Raw genomic sequence first — 16,213 nt, 5'->3', positions numbered from 1 at the left:
GCTACAGTAACCAAAACAGCATGGTAATGATACAAAAAAAAGACATATAGATTAAGGAAACAGAATAGTGAACCCAGAAATAAGACCACAATACTACAAATATGTGATCTTTGACAAACGTGACAATAACAGACAGCGGAAAAAGGATTACTTATTCAATAAATGATGCTGGGCTAATTGGCTAGCCATATGCAGAAGATTGAAACTAGACCTCTTCTATATCACGTACAAAAATTAAACTCAAGATGGATTAAAGGCTTAAATGTAAAACCCCAAACTATAAAAACCCTGGAAGATAACCTAGGCAATATCATTCAGGACATACACATGGGCAAAGATTTCATGACGAAGACACCAAAAGCAATAACAAAAGAAAAAATAGGCAAATGGGATCTAATAAAACTTCTGTACAGCAAAAGAAACTTGAGAAGCCGGGCGCAGTGGCTCATGCCTGTAATCCCAGCACTCTGGGAGGCCAAGGCGGGCAGATCACAAGGTCAAGAGATTGAGACCATCCTGTCCAACATGGTGAAACTCTGTCTCTACTAAAACTACAAAACTTAGCTGGGCATGGTGGCACGCACCTATAGTCCCAGCTACTTGGGGGGCTGAGGCAGCAGAATTGCTTGAACCCCTGAGGCGGAGGTTGCAGTGAACCGAGATCGTGCCACTGCACTCCAGCCTGGTGCCTGGCGATGGAACAAAACTCTGTCTCAAAAAAAAAAAAAAAGAAACTATCAAGAGAGTAAACAGACAACCTACAGAATGAGAGAAAATTTTTGAATAAACTATGCATCCAACAAAGGTCTAATATCCAGCAGCTATGAGGAACTTAAACAGATCTACAAGAAAAATAAAACAACCCCATTAAAAGTGGGCAAAGGATATGAACAGACACTTTACAAAAGAAGACCTACATGTGGCCAACAAGCCCTGCATGAAGAAAAGCTCAACATCACTGGTCATTAGAGAAATGCAAATCAAAATCATAATGAAATACCATGTTACACAAATCAGAATGAATATTATTAAAAAGTCAAAAAAAAATAACCGATCCTGGTGAGGCTGTGGAGAAAAATGAATGCTTATACACTGTTAGTGAGAGTGTAAATTAGTTCAACCATTGTGGAAGACAGTGTGGCAATTCCTCAAAGACCGAGAGACAGAAATGCCATTCAACCTAGCAATCCCATTACTGGATATATACCCAAAGAAATATAAATTGTTCTATCATAAAGCACATGCATGCTTATGTTCACTGCAACTAGCACTCTTCACAATAGCAAAGACATGGAATCGACCTAAATGCCCATGAATGATAGACTGGATAATGAAAATGTGGTACATACACGCCATGGAATACTATGCAGCCATAAAAAAGAACAAAGTCATGTCCTTTGCAGAGACATGGATGGAGCTGGAGGCCACTGTCCTTAGGAAACTAACACAGGAACAGAAAACCAAATACCACATGTTCTCACTGATAAGTGGGAGCTAAACGATGAGAACACATGGACACACAGAGCAAACAACACATACTGGGGCCTATCAGAAGGTGGAGGATGAAAAGATGGACAGGATCTAGAAAAATAACTAATAGGCTTAATACCTGGGTGATAAAATAATCTGCACAACAAATCCCCATGACACAAGTTTACCTATGCAACAAACCTGCATATGTATCCCTGAACTTAAAATAAAAGTTAAAAATAAATAATAATCATTTAAAATATAAAACTTTAAAATTTTTCTGTTATAATTAAATTTTATATTAAAAACAAAGGCAAGAAATACAAAACACAAAAAAATTGATTATGTCTTGAAGTCTAAGGTAGAAAAGAGTGGTTAGAGCTGAAGGGCCTAAATTCAATCCCGTTTTATTCCTCCATTACCTCTTACACAGACTTGCTTCCCACTGGTCTCTTTGTCACAGTTTTCTCCCTACTTCGAATCTATGCTACATACAGTCGACAAGGTAACTTACTTTAAAACAAATGTAAAATAGCTGATCATTCTGCTCCTCTAGTTAAACAAAAATACTCCAATAACTCTCCATCACCCAAAGGTCCTATCTGTTTCATATCACACGTAAGTTCTTTCAAAGTCTACCTTGTACCCATATCTCTGATCACTCTCTATCTCATACCTTAAATTTCCAGGCATATTTAGCTTTGCTAGGTCTTGGGAATGGAAAGTATGTATTAGGAGTTCATAAATGAACCATTTAAGAAAAGTGCTTGTTTACAAACAAATGAAATTAAATACAGTCTTGGAACTTCAATATATGGGAAACATAAAAACAAACTTTCTTTACATGTACTCCTTTGAGGTACTGAGCCTATGTGGAAACTTTTACAGGGAGTAGTGTTCCTACACCTGGCTGTGCATCAGAACCACCTGTGACCCAAGCACATACCCCTTTGAGGTTCTAATTCGGTAGGTTTTTAAAAGCTCTACCAGTGACTCTGACACAGACTCAGAGTTAAGCTTCATTCCACCAGTGGATAGACTGCATATCCTTCAGAAAAAAAAATTCTTTTTTTTTTTTTTTTTGAGATAGAGTCTCACTCTGCCACCTAGGCTAGAATGCAGTGGCACCATCTCGGCTCACTGCAGTGTCTGCCTCCCAGGTTCAAACAATTCTCGTCCCTCACCCCCCAGGTAGCTGGGATTACAAGCCTGTGTCACTACACTCAGCTAATTCTGGTAGTTTTAGTAGAGATAGGGTTTCACCAGGTTGGTTAACCACAACCTCTGCTTCCTGGGTTCAAGCGATTCTACTGCCTCAGCCTCCTGAGTAGCTGGGATTACAGGTGTGTGCCACCACACCTGGCTAATTTTTTGTATTTCTACATACTCACTTTAATCCAAGCCACCAACATCTTTTAAAATGTATACTTTATTATTACTCGCATATCATGAGGCCAACAGATCAGGAGACTATTGCTATTGAAAAGATATACTGCTATACGTACAGCTCCCAAGAGGAGGAGGTATGCTATGTCACAGGGGGCTCCACAGGGACAATTAGGTGGGTTAGTTAGGAGGCAGAGAAAGTGAGCGGAGGGAAAGTGGGCAAGAAGCTTTATGTGGTTTCTGTGGGAGAGAACAGTTTAGACAGGGTAAAACAGGTTTAGGATTGGCTACTTTGAGTATTTCAAGTGGGTTCTGGGGCATAGGGTTTTCTCTGGTTGTCTGGTACCTAGCCCTGGGGCAATGTGGGCAGGAGAAAAGTTGACCCTAGAGTGTGACCATGGAGGTGGTGAGGTGTTTGGAGTCTAGATAGGTTGATGTGCATATGAAAGATATCCTCACATGGGAGTTAGTTTGCTGTCTCTAGGAATTAGCTAACCCTGAGAAGGGCAGTCACTGCAGTTTTAGCAAGGTCCCAGATATCAAAGCATTAAGGATACAGAAAATAAAAAGATATGCTTAATACAATCTCCTGCATGGACTAACATCACTTTTTAATTGGTCTCCCTATATTCACATTTGCTTCCCTACAATCTAGCTTTCATTCAGCAGCCACAGAAACCTTCAAAGTATAAATTACAACACGTTATTCCTCTACTTAAAATTCTTCACTGATCTTTTTTTCTTGTATATCAAACAAAGCCCATTCTCTTTACCTTTGTTTTGAGGCCCTTCATGGTCAGGCTTCTGCCTACATATACAATGCCATTATGTTCTACTCATATGTGGAATCTTCCTCAGAAACAGTGTTCAAATTGCATCTTACCTAGAAACAACAGGTAAGAGTGTAGCATGCTCTGACAGAAGCTGGGAGGTGCTCAGGGACACGCTGAACAGGCCAGGAGGAAATGCTCTATTCTGCCATTAAGAGTTGTCTCTTCCCTTTGCTCAGCAAACCTAACTCATCAATCAGGACTCAGCTTAGGTATGACCTCCCTGGGAAAGCTTTCCCTGAATCCCCAAACATGAGGTGTCAGGTATCTCTTCCAACCCACAGAGTTCCCCATATCTATCCCATCACAGCTCTTACCACACTGTGTATTAAAACAGCCTACACATTCAACTGTCTCTTCCAGCTAAGTGAAAGTCTCTCTAAAGCCTGAGACCCATTCTTTGTTATATCTCTTCTGAGAACACATCAGGGCTAGACTTAGGAGTAGGTGGTACTCAATATATATTAGTTGAATGAGTAAAAAGGGGATAAGTGTGTGCTCTGAGTCGTAAAAATTTATTTCTCTTTGTTTAGATATGAAAAGTTCCTTCTCCGGCATATAAGCACCAGGAGGGTAGGGGCTATGTCAATTGTGGTTCCTTCATATCCACATTACCTAGCACATAGTATTGCTAACCAGCTGTTGCCTCATGCCTTGAGAGTGCTTCATTATGAACTGTTGGAATCTTTTTATAGGCATTGCTTTCTTCAACACTGGCCCTGGAGTAGGGTAAATGTGGGTTCTTAATTGCATCTCAGTTACTAACTAGCAGTGTGATCTTGGGCAATTCATGTAAAAGCTCTAGGTGTCATTTTCTATACCTGCAAAATTGTTTTTAAATATGCTTTAGCACTATAAGACTTTTCCTTAAATAAAAATTTCAGGAGTCCCCTATATTAAAAAAAATAAATAAATAAAAGCAATAATGAGGTACTGATTTTACTCCATTCTTCAGTAAAGGAAACAACCCTAAAAGTACCTCCTTAGAGCAGAGTATGATTGGAAAAAACACTAAACTAGCTGACCCACAAAAGTGTAGTCTAGCACTAACATTCTACAATTTATCTACATATCTACAACCCTCTGATCTTTGACAAACCTGTCAAAAACAAGCAATGGGGAAAGAATTCCCTATTTAATAAGTAGTGTTGAGAAAACTGGCTAGCCATATTCAGAAAGCTGAAACTGGATTCCTTCCTTACACCTTATACAATTTACTCCAGATTAAAGATTTAAACATAAGACCTAACACCATAACAACCCTAGAAGAAAACCTAGGCAATACCATTCTGGGCAAAGGCACACGCAAGGACTTCATGACTAAAACACCAAAAGCAATGCCAACAAAAGCCAAAATAGACAAATGGGATCTAACTAAACTTAAGAGCTTCTGCACAGCTAAAGAAACTGTCATTAGAGTGAGCCAGCAACCAACAGAATAGGAAAAAAAATTTGCAATCTACCCATCTGACAAAAGGCTAATAATCAGAATCTACAAAGAATTTAAACAAATTTACAAGGGAAAAAAAATCAAAAAGTGGACAAAGGATATGAACAGACACTTCTCAAAAGAAGACATACAGCCAACGAACATATGAAAAAAGCTCATCATCACTGGTCATTAGAGAAATGCAAATCAAAACCACACTGAGATACAATCTCACGCCAGTTAGCATGGCGAATATTAAAAAAATCAGGAGACAACAGATGCTGGAGAGGATGTGGAAAAATAGGAACACTTTTACACTGTTGGTGTAAATTCGTTCAACCATTGTGGAACCAGAAATATCACTTGACCCAGCAATCCCATTACTGGGTACATATCCAAAGGATTATAAATCATTCCATTATAAAGACACATGCACACGTACGTTTATTGCAGCACTGTTTACAATAGCAAAGACTTGGAATCAACCCAAATACCCATCAATGATAGACTGGACAAAGAAAATGTGGCACACATACACCATGGAATACTATGCAGTCATAAAAAAGCATGAGTTCATGTCCATTGCAGGGGCATGGATGAAGCTGGAAACCATCATTCTCAGCAAACTGACACAAGAACAGAAAACCAAACACTGCATGTTCTCGCTCATAAGTGCTTGCTGATCAATGAAAACACACAGACACAGGGAGGGGAACATCACACACCAGGGCCTGTCCAGGGGTGGGAGGGGGCTAGGGGAGGGATAGCAGAGGGTGGGGGGACTGGGGAGGGATAACATTAGGAGAAATACCTAATGAAGACGACGGGGGATGAATTCCACAAACCACCGTGGCACATGTATACCTATGTAACAAACCTGCATGGTCTGCACATGTATCTCAGAACCTAAAGTATAATAAAAATAAATAAATATTTATTTACTAAGTGCCTACTCTGTACCTGGTACTGAACTGGGCACTGAACATTCAGCAATAAACAAAGCAGATGGGCTCCCTTCGATGTTTATGCCAACATGCAGTATTCAGTCCATTATTAAATATTCACTTAAAATGAACAAAAAAAAAGATTAAAATACCCCCTTTGGTCTTTTTATTGAGTGTAGAAAGCAAGACAATTTACCAAATTCCCAAATAGCTGAATGTATTAAGAAAATAGTTAAATTTCAGAACCACACATCTCATTTTCCCTAACCAAAATTTCAGTGCATTATGTGGGAATTTTTCAATTCATACTGTTTTCTTCCAATCGTTTTTATGCTAATTTCTTTTCTTTTTTTTTAAGAAAGAGGGAAAGAAAGAAAGAGAAAGAATTTAAAAAAAAAAAAAGAATGAAGGAGAGGAAGAAAGAGGAAGAGGAAGTGGGAGAGAGAACAGGGGTGTTGCTTTATTGCCCGGGGTAGAATGCAGTCTAAAAATGGGTATGCCTTAATTGTGTTTAATAATGGAGACATAAAAAATTTCTAATTTCTTAATAACATGTTTACATTAATACTAGTAATTGGTAGCTAAAATCCAAGTTTGTCCCTGTAATTTTCTATTTTTTTTTTTTAAAGACGGGGTCTTACTCTGTCACCCAGGCTGGAGAGCAGTGGCGCGATCTCAGCTCACTGCAACTTCTGCCTCCCAGGTTCAAGTGATTTTTCTCCCTCAGCCTCCCAAGTAGCTGGAATTACAAGCGCCCACCACCATGTCCAGCTAATTTTTGTATTTTTAGTAGAGACGGAGTTTTGCCATGTTGGCCAGGATGGTCTCTAACTCCTGACCTCAGATGATGGGCCCGCCTCAGCCTCCTAAAGTGCTAAGATTACAGGCGTGAGCCACCATGCACAGCCCTAATTTATTTTTTACTTGCCCTATCTTTTAGCATTTTAGGGTCTTTTAACCAACTAATTTTTTGATCCTTTGCAACTTCATACTTACAATATAAATTTGACAGCAAAATCTAAAAGGCAGAAACCATTTTTCACTAATATTTGCTTCACCATTTATTTTGTTCAACAAATATTTGAGAAGTACCTCAAATAAAGAATTCTAGAACTTTCATACCACTTTATAGCAGAATGTGCAAGGTATTCTGCTATAAAGTGGTTACAAAAGTTCTTGAATTCTATTCCCATTACCTTCCCATTGTATTCTTTACCTTTCTTTCCCTTTCAAAGCTTAAAGTGCATAACAAGAATAAGTATCTGATTTCCCTGGGGTTCCTTCGATCTGTAATGTTCTTCCTCATACTCCTCATACATACCATACCCACTCATTCATTCATCAAAACGCATAATGCTAGGCACTGAACAGGCGCTAATAAAAAAATATAGATGATTTCTTTTCTTAAGGAATGAACAGAAGAATAGAGATAGATAATGATGACATTTCAGAAGGAAAATCTACAAGACTCAGTATCATCAGAAGTATCACAAAAAGGAATAAAAAATGACTCTCAGTCTTGTTAAAAGACTAAGTAGATGATGATGCCTTTGACACATAGGAATTTGAAAGGCTTGTCTGGAATGTTTAAAACTGGTTTTAGAATGTTAAATGTGTAATTCCCTCTGGATATTCTAGTTGAGTTGCCCAAACAGAAATTATTAAATAGAAGTATTCATTAGTATCTGAGTAACCATTATGTGGCAGGATCCAAGAACAATGAGTAAAATACAATCCCCAAACTCAAGGAACTTAAGACTCAGATGATAGAGAATACAAGTAAGCAGGCACTTGAAAGATAAACTCAGGTAAGAGACTGGAGGTGTAAGCACTAGCTGGAACATGAAGGACCCTGTAAGCCACTCTTCGGAGACTGGATTTAAGAAGGCAATCGTGAGCCACAGGTTTTAAACGGGGAATGCTTGATTAGATTTGCATTTTAGAAAGAACACTCTAGCTTCAACGAAAATAATGGGTTGGAGGAGGCAAAAAATGAAAGACGAAGTGAACAAATAAGAAACTGGTGCAGAAATCCGAGCAAGAGTTGACAGGTTCCAAGACGTACAAAGATTAAGGGAAGAGATATGTAATAGTAATATTTGAGACCCTGACTTTCCTAGACAATATTCAAAGTACAACACTAATCCCAGAACTATTTTTAACCATAATAACAAAATAATACTAGCATCGGGCAAGTATAAAGCATGCCTGATAGGCCGAGAACTATGCTATCTCATCTCCTATTCTATATCAAATTGTGGGAACCACAGCTGAGGAATGTACCTTTTTTTCTATAATCACTTGAATTTCACATGCTATGGAAAATATGTAATGTAATTTAAATATACAACATACTCTAAAGAAAAGCAAAATTGAACAGATTAAAGCAGCAAAGTTCCTCTAGGATTATTCAGTCACTTCATTAGCCAAAAAGCTTATAATCTATAGATACTATGTACTGTTAGGAGAGAAAGCTTTCCATAAATCTCTTAATTACAAGGCCCTGAATTGATGAGGGGTAACAATGTATCCAGACTACCCTATGTCACCAGCTCTAAGTCACACATGAGAAAATTCTGACAAATAAGACTGGAGCTGAAGGTTTCTGGGAAATCCCCTTCTCTGCTTCTTCCTTTCTTCCTCCTGCCTGGAACGCAGACATAAAGCTAGGACTATACAGTCCTGTTGTAGCCATGAGATAATAAGTATGAGGACAAACCATATGCTAAGGATGGGGAAGTACAAGAAAAGAAGTCTGAGACATGGCTGTTACTTTGTTGCTGCTGTACCCGCAGACCTTTTAAGGGAGAATAATAAATCCCTCTGTGGTTAAGTAACTTTAGGTTACACACAGTCGTTATTTATGCACTCTGCATCCCTTATAGAATAAAGCCTAGGCTATTTAACATTGCATAAGACTCTTCTCACCATCAGCTCCATTTCACTATCCAACCTCATTTCATTCTATTCTCTGTCCCATACTTTCCACTCCAATAATTCTAAATCTTGTCAGAAGAGCACACCCCAGTGAGCTGTTTTTACCTTTCTGCCTATTAATTCCCTTGACTCTCCCTTATCACTCGATTTCTTTACCAAATTAATTCTTGGTCAGCATTCCAAATTTCCTGGCTCTACTGGCTGAGGAAGATGCCCTGACTTCCTCTCCCATCACTCATGCAAGAGTCTGTACAATTAGTGTGCTATATTACAGCTACTTATGTATATATTTGTCTTCCCAACCCACTACCGGCCTCTCAAAAAGAAAAAAGTATCTTAGTTCTTTTGATATTCCTAGATCTTAGCACAGTACCCGGTCAACTGGGGATGCTCAGTGAATGTTTATAGAATGAATTAGATTTACATAAAACATAACTTCTTAATTAGTAAAAGTGATTATATAATACAGACTGTTAAATGACCCTTTTAACATCAAAAACTTCTTTTGACTCATAAATTTGTCCTAAAAAGGCCCAGGCTGTAGTGCAGTGGTGGAATCATAACCTTGAATTCCTGGCCTCAATCACCCCACCTCAGCTTCCCATGTAGCTAGGACTACAAGTCCAAGCTACCACAATTGCCTAATTTTTTCTTTTTCAGTAGAGAAAGGATCTCACTATGTTGCCCGGGTTGGCCTTGAACTCCTGGGCTCCTTTACCCTCGATGATCTGGCCTCCCTAAGGGTTGAGATTACAGGCTTGAGCCACCACATCCAGCCTCCTTTCTGATTGTAAGCAGAAAAGCTGCAAAGAGCTGTAACTCCTAAAGACATTTGACAAAGCCAACCTCACCTTCCTTAAAGGATTAATCTCACTTCCAATGGGAAGTCAGAAATGAAAACTAAGCCTGGCATGGTGGCTCATGCCTATAATCCCTGCACTTTGGGAGGCCGAGGCAGGCAGATCACCCGAGGTCAGGAGTTGGAGACCAGTCTCACCAACATGGAGAAACCCCACCTCCATCAAAAACACAAAATTAGGCAGGTGTGGTGGCATATGCTTGTAATTCCAGCTACTCAAGAGGTTGAGGCAGGAGAACTGCTTGAACCCGGGAGGCAGAGGTTGCGGTAAGCCGAGATCGCACCACTGCCCTCCAGCCTGGGCAACAAGAGCAAAATTTCATCTCAAAAAAAGAAAAAACAAAAGAAATGAAAACTAAACATGATCAAAGAATAAATTTTGTTATATGTTATTAGCAAAACTTATCAAAACAAGGGTAAACAAAGAAATAAAATCTCTTCATACCTGTCACATTGCTGCATTATGGAAATTTCTTTGATTATTTCCTGAAGATCTGATTCAACAGGTACTTGTTTAATTGCGACAACTTGGCCAGATTCCTTGTGTATTGCTTTAAATACACTTCCATAAGACCTAAAAGAAAACAAAACATTATTTTTTTCCTATCAAATATCATAACTGTAAGATTACAAGTCTACTATGAGTTTTCTGTGGATAGTCCTTTCTAGTTTAAAACACTATTTAAATGATTTTTAAAAATCAAAGTAAACAAGTAACAGTTTTAAAAGTTAACGAATTATATCTTAGCTTTATTGCTTCAACTACAGACTTAAAAATCATCAAGTTAATATATAATGAGTGCCTATTTTTCCTATGAATGAAACAAATAGACTAACGTTTTGTCATCTCAAACAAATGCAGCATTAGGAAGATATAAACGGAAATTAAAAGAATGAAATGTACATTAAAAATAGCCAAAGCCTCAAATTAGGAGAAAAGGCTGATCTCAAGCAAAATGACTCCCAGAATATCAAAAAAAATCACACCTCTGTTCAGAGTACTTAACAGTTAAAACCTCCAGCTGGGGACCACATTAACATCAAAGTTAGAGAAGCAGGCAATCTGCAGCCATCTGCTTGTACCTGATTTACAGATCCAAGGTCTCTTTAAAAAAATGTTCTTTTCACTACCTTTTCTTCAAGGGAAAAACTACACACAGGTCAATAAAATGAGGAACAGGGTCTGATAGTCACTTGCCCAAAACCTGTCTCCTGAAACTTAGCCACCTGAATATTCATGTGTTTTTAAAAGCAAAAACAAAGAAGGAAGAAGCCATTTGTATCTTAGTATGAACTTTGAAACGATCTTAAACACTACTATGTACTGAGTTCTTACTATAAACCAGGTCCTATGCTAGTTGCATTATGAAATTTAACCTTCACAATCATAAGGAAAAACACTATTGTCATTAAAAGATGAGAAATAGACCAGAAGGGCCAGAATTCAAACACATCCTGACCTGAAAAATCATGTTTTTCTCACCATATTTTTCTACAGAAGAGAAAGAAGAGCAAGCCAATGGAAGACATGGAATGTTTCCTAATATTAAGAATCTATGCAGAATCCCTTTCAAATTTATAGTCTTTTTAAATAAGTGAAAAAGAGATAAGTGATAAAGCAGCTACTTCAATAAACTATATTTTATCCTCTCCTCTGTTTCTTTGGGCTCTCTGGAGTAACTTAATTTGGTTTGGTACCCAAAGTCAAATTGGGCTGGGTGCTGGGGAGTGTATGTGTGTGTATCTCCCCTTAAAAGCCATATGTGTGCATGTGCATTTCCTTCAAAAGCTAACATAAAATTCAGTGCTAGATCATCTCATGTCAAGTAGGCAACACTATCACTCCTTTCTAAGGACTCCTCAGCACTACGAAAGAGAAGCTGCAATCCCCATTTCCCAGAATCTGCTTCCCTCAATGGTTCCTCATAAAAATCTGCCAGTGAGAAGAACATGCAGGTGTGAATACAAAAAGGAGAAACTGGTTTTCTCCAGATATAATTGTAGCAGACGCAAATACAAAGTGACAGATACAAAGTGCACAGAGGCTTCCTGCTGCTCCGACAGCCACCACTGTTACAGACTGACGTACTTGGTGGGAGTTTCTCAAGACTGCAGGATTCCAGCAGATTTCCAGACAGCCTTTGAGAAACACCCACTTCAGTGCTTCAGGCTGAGATCTTCAATGCTGACTTCAACCTTCAACCTTTAGCAACAGTTTTCATGAGCTTTGCATCCCTGGCCCCTCCACAATTCATTTGAGCTCCTAACTTTATTACTAAACTCTTTATATTAGATAGAGTATATAGAGTAGCTTCTCTTTTCCTGACTATATCCCGATAGCAATAGTGTTTGGTAGAAGTGGTTCCAAGGGAAAGAATCTTAAAGATGGGAATCTCGAATTCATTCTTTCTTAGATGTTGATATGGTCTGGCTCTGTGTCCCCATCCAAATCTCACCTTGTAGCTACCATAATTCCCATGTGTTGTGGTAAGGACTCAGTGAAAATGACTGAGTCTAATGCTGTTCTCATGATAGTGAATGGGTCTCACAAGATCTGATGGTTGTAAAAATAGGAGTTTGTCAGCACAAGCTCTCTCTTTGCCTGCTGCCATCCTGCTCTTCTTTGGCTTCTGCCATGATTATGAGGCCGCCCTAGCCATGCGGAACTGTAAGTCGATTAAACCTCTTTCTTTTGTAAATTGCCCAGTCTCAGGTATGTATTTATCAGCAGCATGAAAACAGACTAATACAGATGTGCAGACAGTAATGACTTTAATACAAGTAACAAATAGAATACTGTCGGTCTATGGCATTCAGTGGCAAAAAAGTTATTTAAATTACCACCTTTAGTTGCCTGGAGACTAAGCAAAGCTTTGAAAGACCAAGAGGCAGTATCAATACAATGCTTGGTGAAAATAAAGTACAAGGACTATAGAATGGGCTGCTGCCTCTGCACTTGTAAAGTTACACAACAAACACAACAAGCTAAATGTTTAAATGTCCTGCTCAAGACTGACAGAATCAGAAAACTTTTGAATTTCTTAATTCTTTACAGAAACAGAGTTGAGATTTCTGTAAAACAAACTCTAGCTAGAGTCTTACTGGAAGGTGAATTACACTGCAAGTTGAATTCACATCACCACCAGGTCTATTATGTTAAAGTTAAGGCATGTAACAGTAAAGACAGGTACCTAGAGAACTGGTATTAGGACATTTATACAGACTCTCAATAATCTGAGTACCTTGAACCCCCAAATCCTATCAAGCCTCCCTTGCTATCAAAAGCAACTCTGCCCTCCTGTCTGGGAAAATTAACCTTACAATGCCTGAAGACTCTATCTACCTCCTGAGGCAGTCACTTTTCAGGAGAATGGACTGGTCCTCCAAACCACTCCACCACCACTTCTCATTGCTTCCAGACCCAAAGTTATACTCAACTCCCATAGACACCAGGGAGACAAGTATAAAATTTAACCCCAGCAGCTACTATTCACACTAAAAAAGTTGTAAGATTTTGCCAATTTTTATCAGAACTCTAAAGAATATGTGAGAACAAATTCTAAGATTTCCAGAGAGAAAGAATTTATTGATATGGATGCAAAACCAGAAATTCCAGACTCAATGTGTTAGCTCAAACAGTTGGGGGTGTCCCTAACAGTTGCTCAGCCGTTAACTGAAACCTGGACTCAAAAGTGGCCCACAGTAAGTGAAATGCTAAGTGAGCCTCAGTATACACTGAAGGAAGGGCTCAAGGAAATAGGATACTAGAAAGGATATATATTATTTGTGCCACGCTTACACACTCCCTATGTTTACGAAAAGGGTCCAGAGGGTATCAGCATTGATGAAAGCTCTTGTTAGTGCAGGAGAAAGATGACAAATTTGCCAACAGTGAAACTGGCTCCTTGAGTTTAATAGATAATGGATCCCAAGACAAGAGAAGTGGCAACATCTATTCACCCTCAGGTGAGTCCCACCTTGTCTCACAAGGTGGGAACAGTTACCATAATGAGTAACAAAGAAAGGTTGAATTATAGTTTTATTTTATTATACATGTAGGTCTTGATATTAAAGTTACACTATCTTCATCTTAAAAAAAAAAAAAAAAAAAAAACCTGTAAGTATCATTTAAACACTGTATAAAACATACTTGGCACCCTTCTGGAGGGAGGAGGTAAAATATACACAACATAAAATTTACTATTTTTAACATTTTAAAGCATACAATTCAGTGGCATTTAGTGCGTTAACAATGCTGTGTAACAATTATCTGTATTTAGTTCCAAAACATATAGAACGTGCTTTCTGTCTCTATAGATTTATCCATTCTAGATACTTCATATAAATGAAATCATACAATATGTGACCTTTTGTATCTGGCTTCCTTCACTTAGCATAATATTTTGTAGGTCCAACTACACTGCAACATGTAACAATACTTCACTCCTTTTTATAGCTAAAAGGTCACTGTACAGATATATCACATTTTGTTTATTCATCTGGGATAGTAGATGGACATTTGGGTTGTTTCCACATTTTGGCTATTGTATATAATATGCTATGAGTTGGTACCTTTATAATTAACAAATATTTAATCATTTCTCTATCACTGGCAAATCTTCCTTTTTATTCCAAATATTCTATATTTTTGCTCTATTTTCTTTAGTCAACATTTTCTTTAAGAGGTTTAACTATTTTATTGATCTGTTCAAAAGTATATATATATATATATAATTTTTTTTTTTTTTCTTTGAGACGTGTTGCTCTGTCACCTAGGCTGGAGTGCAATGGCACGACCTCAGCTCGCTAAACCTCCACCTCCTGGATTCAAGCAATTCTCCTGTCTCAGCCTTCTGAGCAGCTGGAACCACAGGCACATGCCACCAAGCCCAGCTAATTTTGTATTTTTAGCAGAGACCAGGTTTCACCATATTGATCAGGCTGGTTTCAAACTCCTGACCTCAGGTGGTCCACCCACCCCAGCCTCCCAAAGTGCTGGGATTATAGGCATAAGCCGCTGTGCCAGCCCATATTTATCATTTCTAATTTTTTCTATCTCATTAATTTCAGTTTTTTCTTTAATTCAATCTTCAGTTTCTTTTGGTATGTTTCATAATTTTTCTAAGTTATTTAAATAAGCACTAAGTTCATTTTTTGCATATCTTCTTTAGTAACGAAAGAATTTAAAACTTTTCTCTTAATTAGTTCTGCTGTATTCCATAGATATTGGCACAATGTGTTCTCCTTTTTCCTGTTTTGTAGATAATTTATAATATCTTCTTCAATCATCGGGTTACCTTAGATTATGTTTCCTAATTTCCAGTTGGTGTGGATTTTGTCATATTACAGATATTTATTTCTAATTTAGTGAGTATAACAGTGATACGGTTTGCATATTTGTTGTCTCCAAACCTCATGTTGAAACGTAATCTCCAATGTTGGAGGTGGAACCTGTTAGGAGATGTCTGAGTCACAGGGGTAGTTCCCTCATGGCTTGGTGCTGTCCTTGATAGTCAGTTCTCACAAGATGTAATTGTTTAAAACTGTGCGGCAGGCCAGGTGCAGTGGCTCATGCCTGCAATCCCAATACTTTGGGTGGCCAAGGTAGGCAGATCACCTAAGGTGAGGAGATCAAGATCAGCCTGGCCAACATTGTAGAACCTCGTCTCTACTAAAAATATGAAAATTAGTTGGGCGTGGCAGCAGGCGCCTGTAATCCCAGCTATTCAAGAGGTTGAGGCAGAAGAATCACTTGAACCCAGGAGGCAGAGAGTGTGCTGAACTAAGACCACACCATTGCATTCCAGCCTGGGCAACAAGAACAAAACTCCGTCTCCAAAAATAAAGTAAAATAAAATCATTAAAAGTAACAAAAATAAAAGTGTGTGATACCTCCCCTGCCCTATCTTGCTCTTGCTCTCACCATGTGAGACATCTGCTCCCTCTTTGCCTTCTTCCATGACTATAATCTTCCTGAAGCCCTTCCAGAAGCAGATGCTAGCACCGTGCTTTTTGCAGTGTCTGCAGAACCATGAGCCAATTAAATTTTTCTTTATAAATTACCAGCATCAGGTATTTTTTTTAATAACAGCACGAGAACAGCTTAATACAATCAGAAAATGTGACACGTAAAAATCTCTATTTTTTAGAATTTGTAACTTTTATCAATGGTCCCTGAACATCCACCAAAAAAGGTCTGCAAGACCATATGTATGCATAGTTATACATACATATAGGTACTTTATATATTTTTACTTTATATATATTTACGTTTCTATAAAATCAAGTTTATTCACCATAATATTGAATCCCTCTATGTCCTTTCTCTTTGCTCAATTATATCTGTCTAATTCTAAAA

At 38.3% G+C, this 16,213-nt stretch overlaps 1 protein-coding gene across 2 annotated transcripts in view; it reads right to left on the bottom strand.

Annotated features, from left to right (window-relative positions):
- The window catches only part of STK3 (serine/threonine kinase 3), a 345,181-nt gene that overhangs the window by 283,865 nt on the left and 45,103 nt on the right, over window positions 1-16,213 (bottom strand). For both annotated transcript variants that reach the window (XM_032248245.1, XM_032248241.1), the window contains exon 3: window positions 10,301-10,429. In XM_032248245.1, coding sequence (XP_032104136.1) covers window positions 10,301-10,429 — 129 coding nt within the window. The remainder of the gene's footprint in view (window positions 1-10,300; window positions 10,430-16,213) is intronic.

This window comes from Sapajus apella, unplaced genomic scaffold (assembly GCF_009761245.1).
Source record: "Sapajus apella isolate SASKATOON/1434 unplaced genomic scaffold, GSC_monkey_1.0 scaffold3, whole genome shotgun sequence".
Classification (NCBI taxonomy): domain Eukaryota; kingdom Metazoa; phylum Chordata; class Mammalia; order Primates; family Cebidae; genus Sapajus; species Sapajus apella.
Note: the sequence above shows the minus strand (reverse complement) of the source record. Positions and strands in the feature narration are given on the sequence as shown.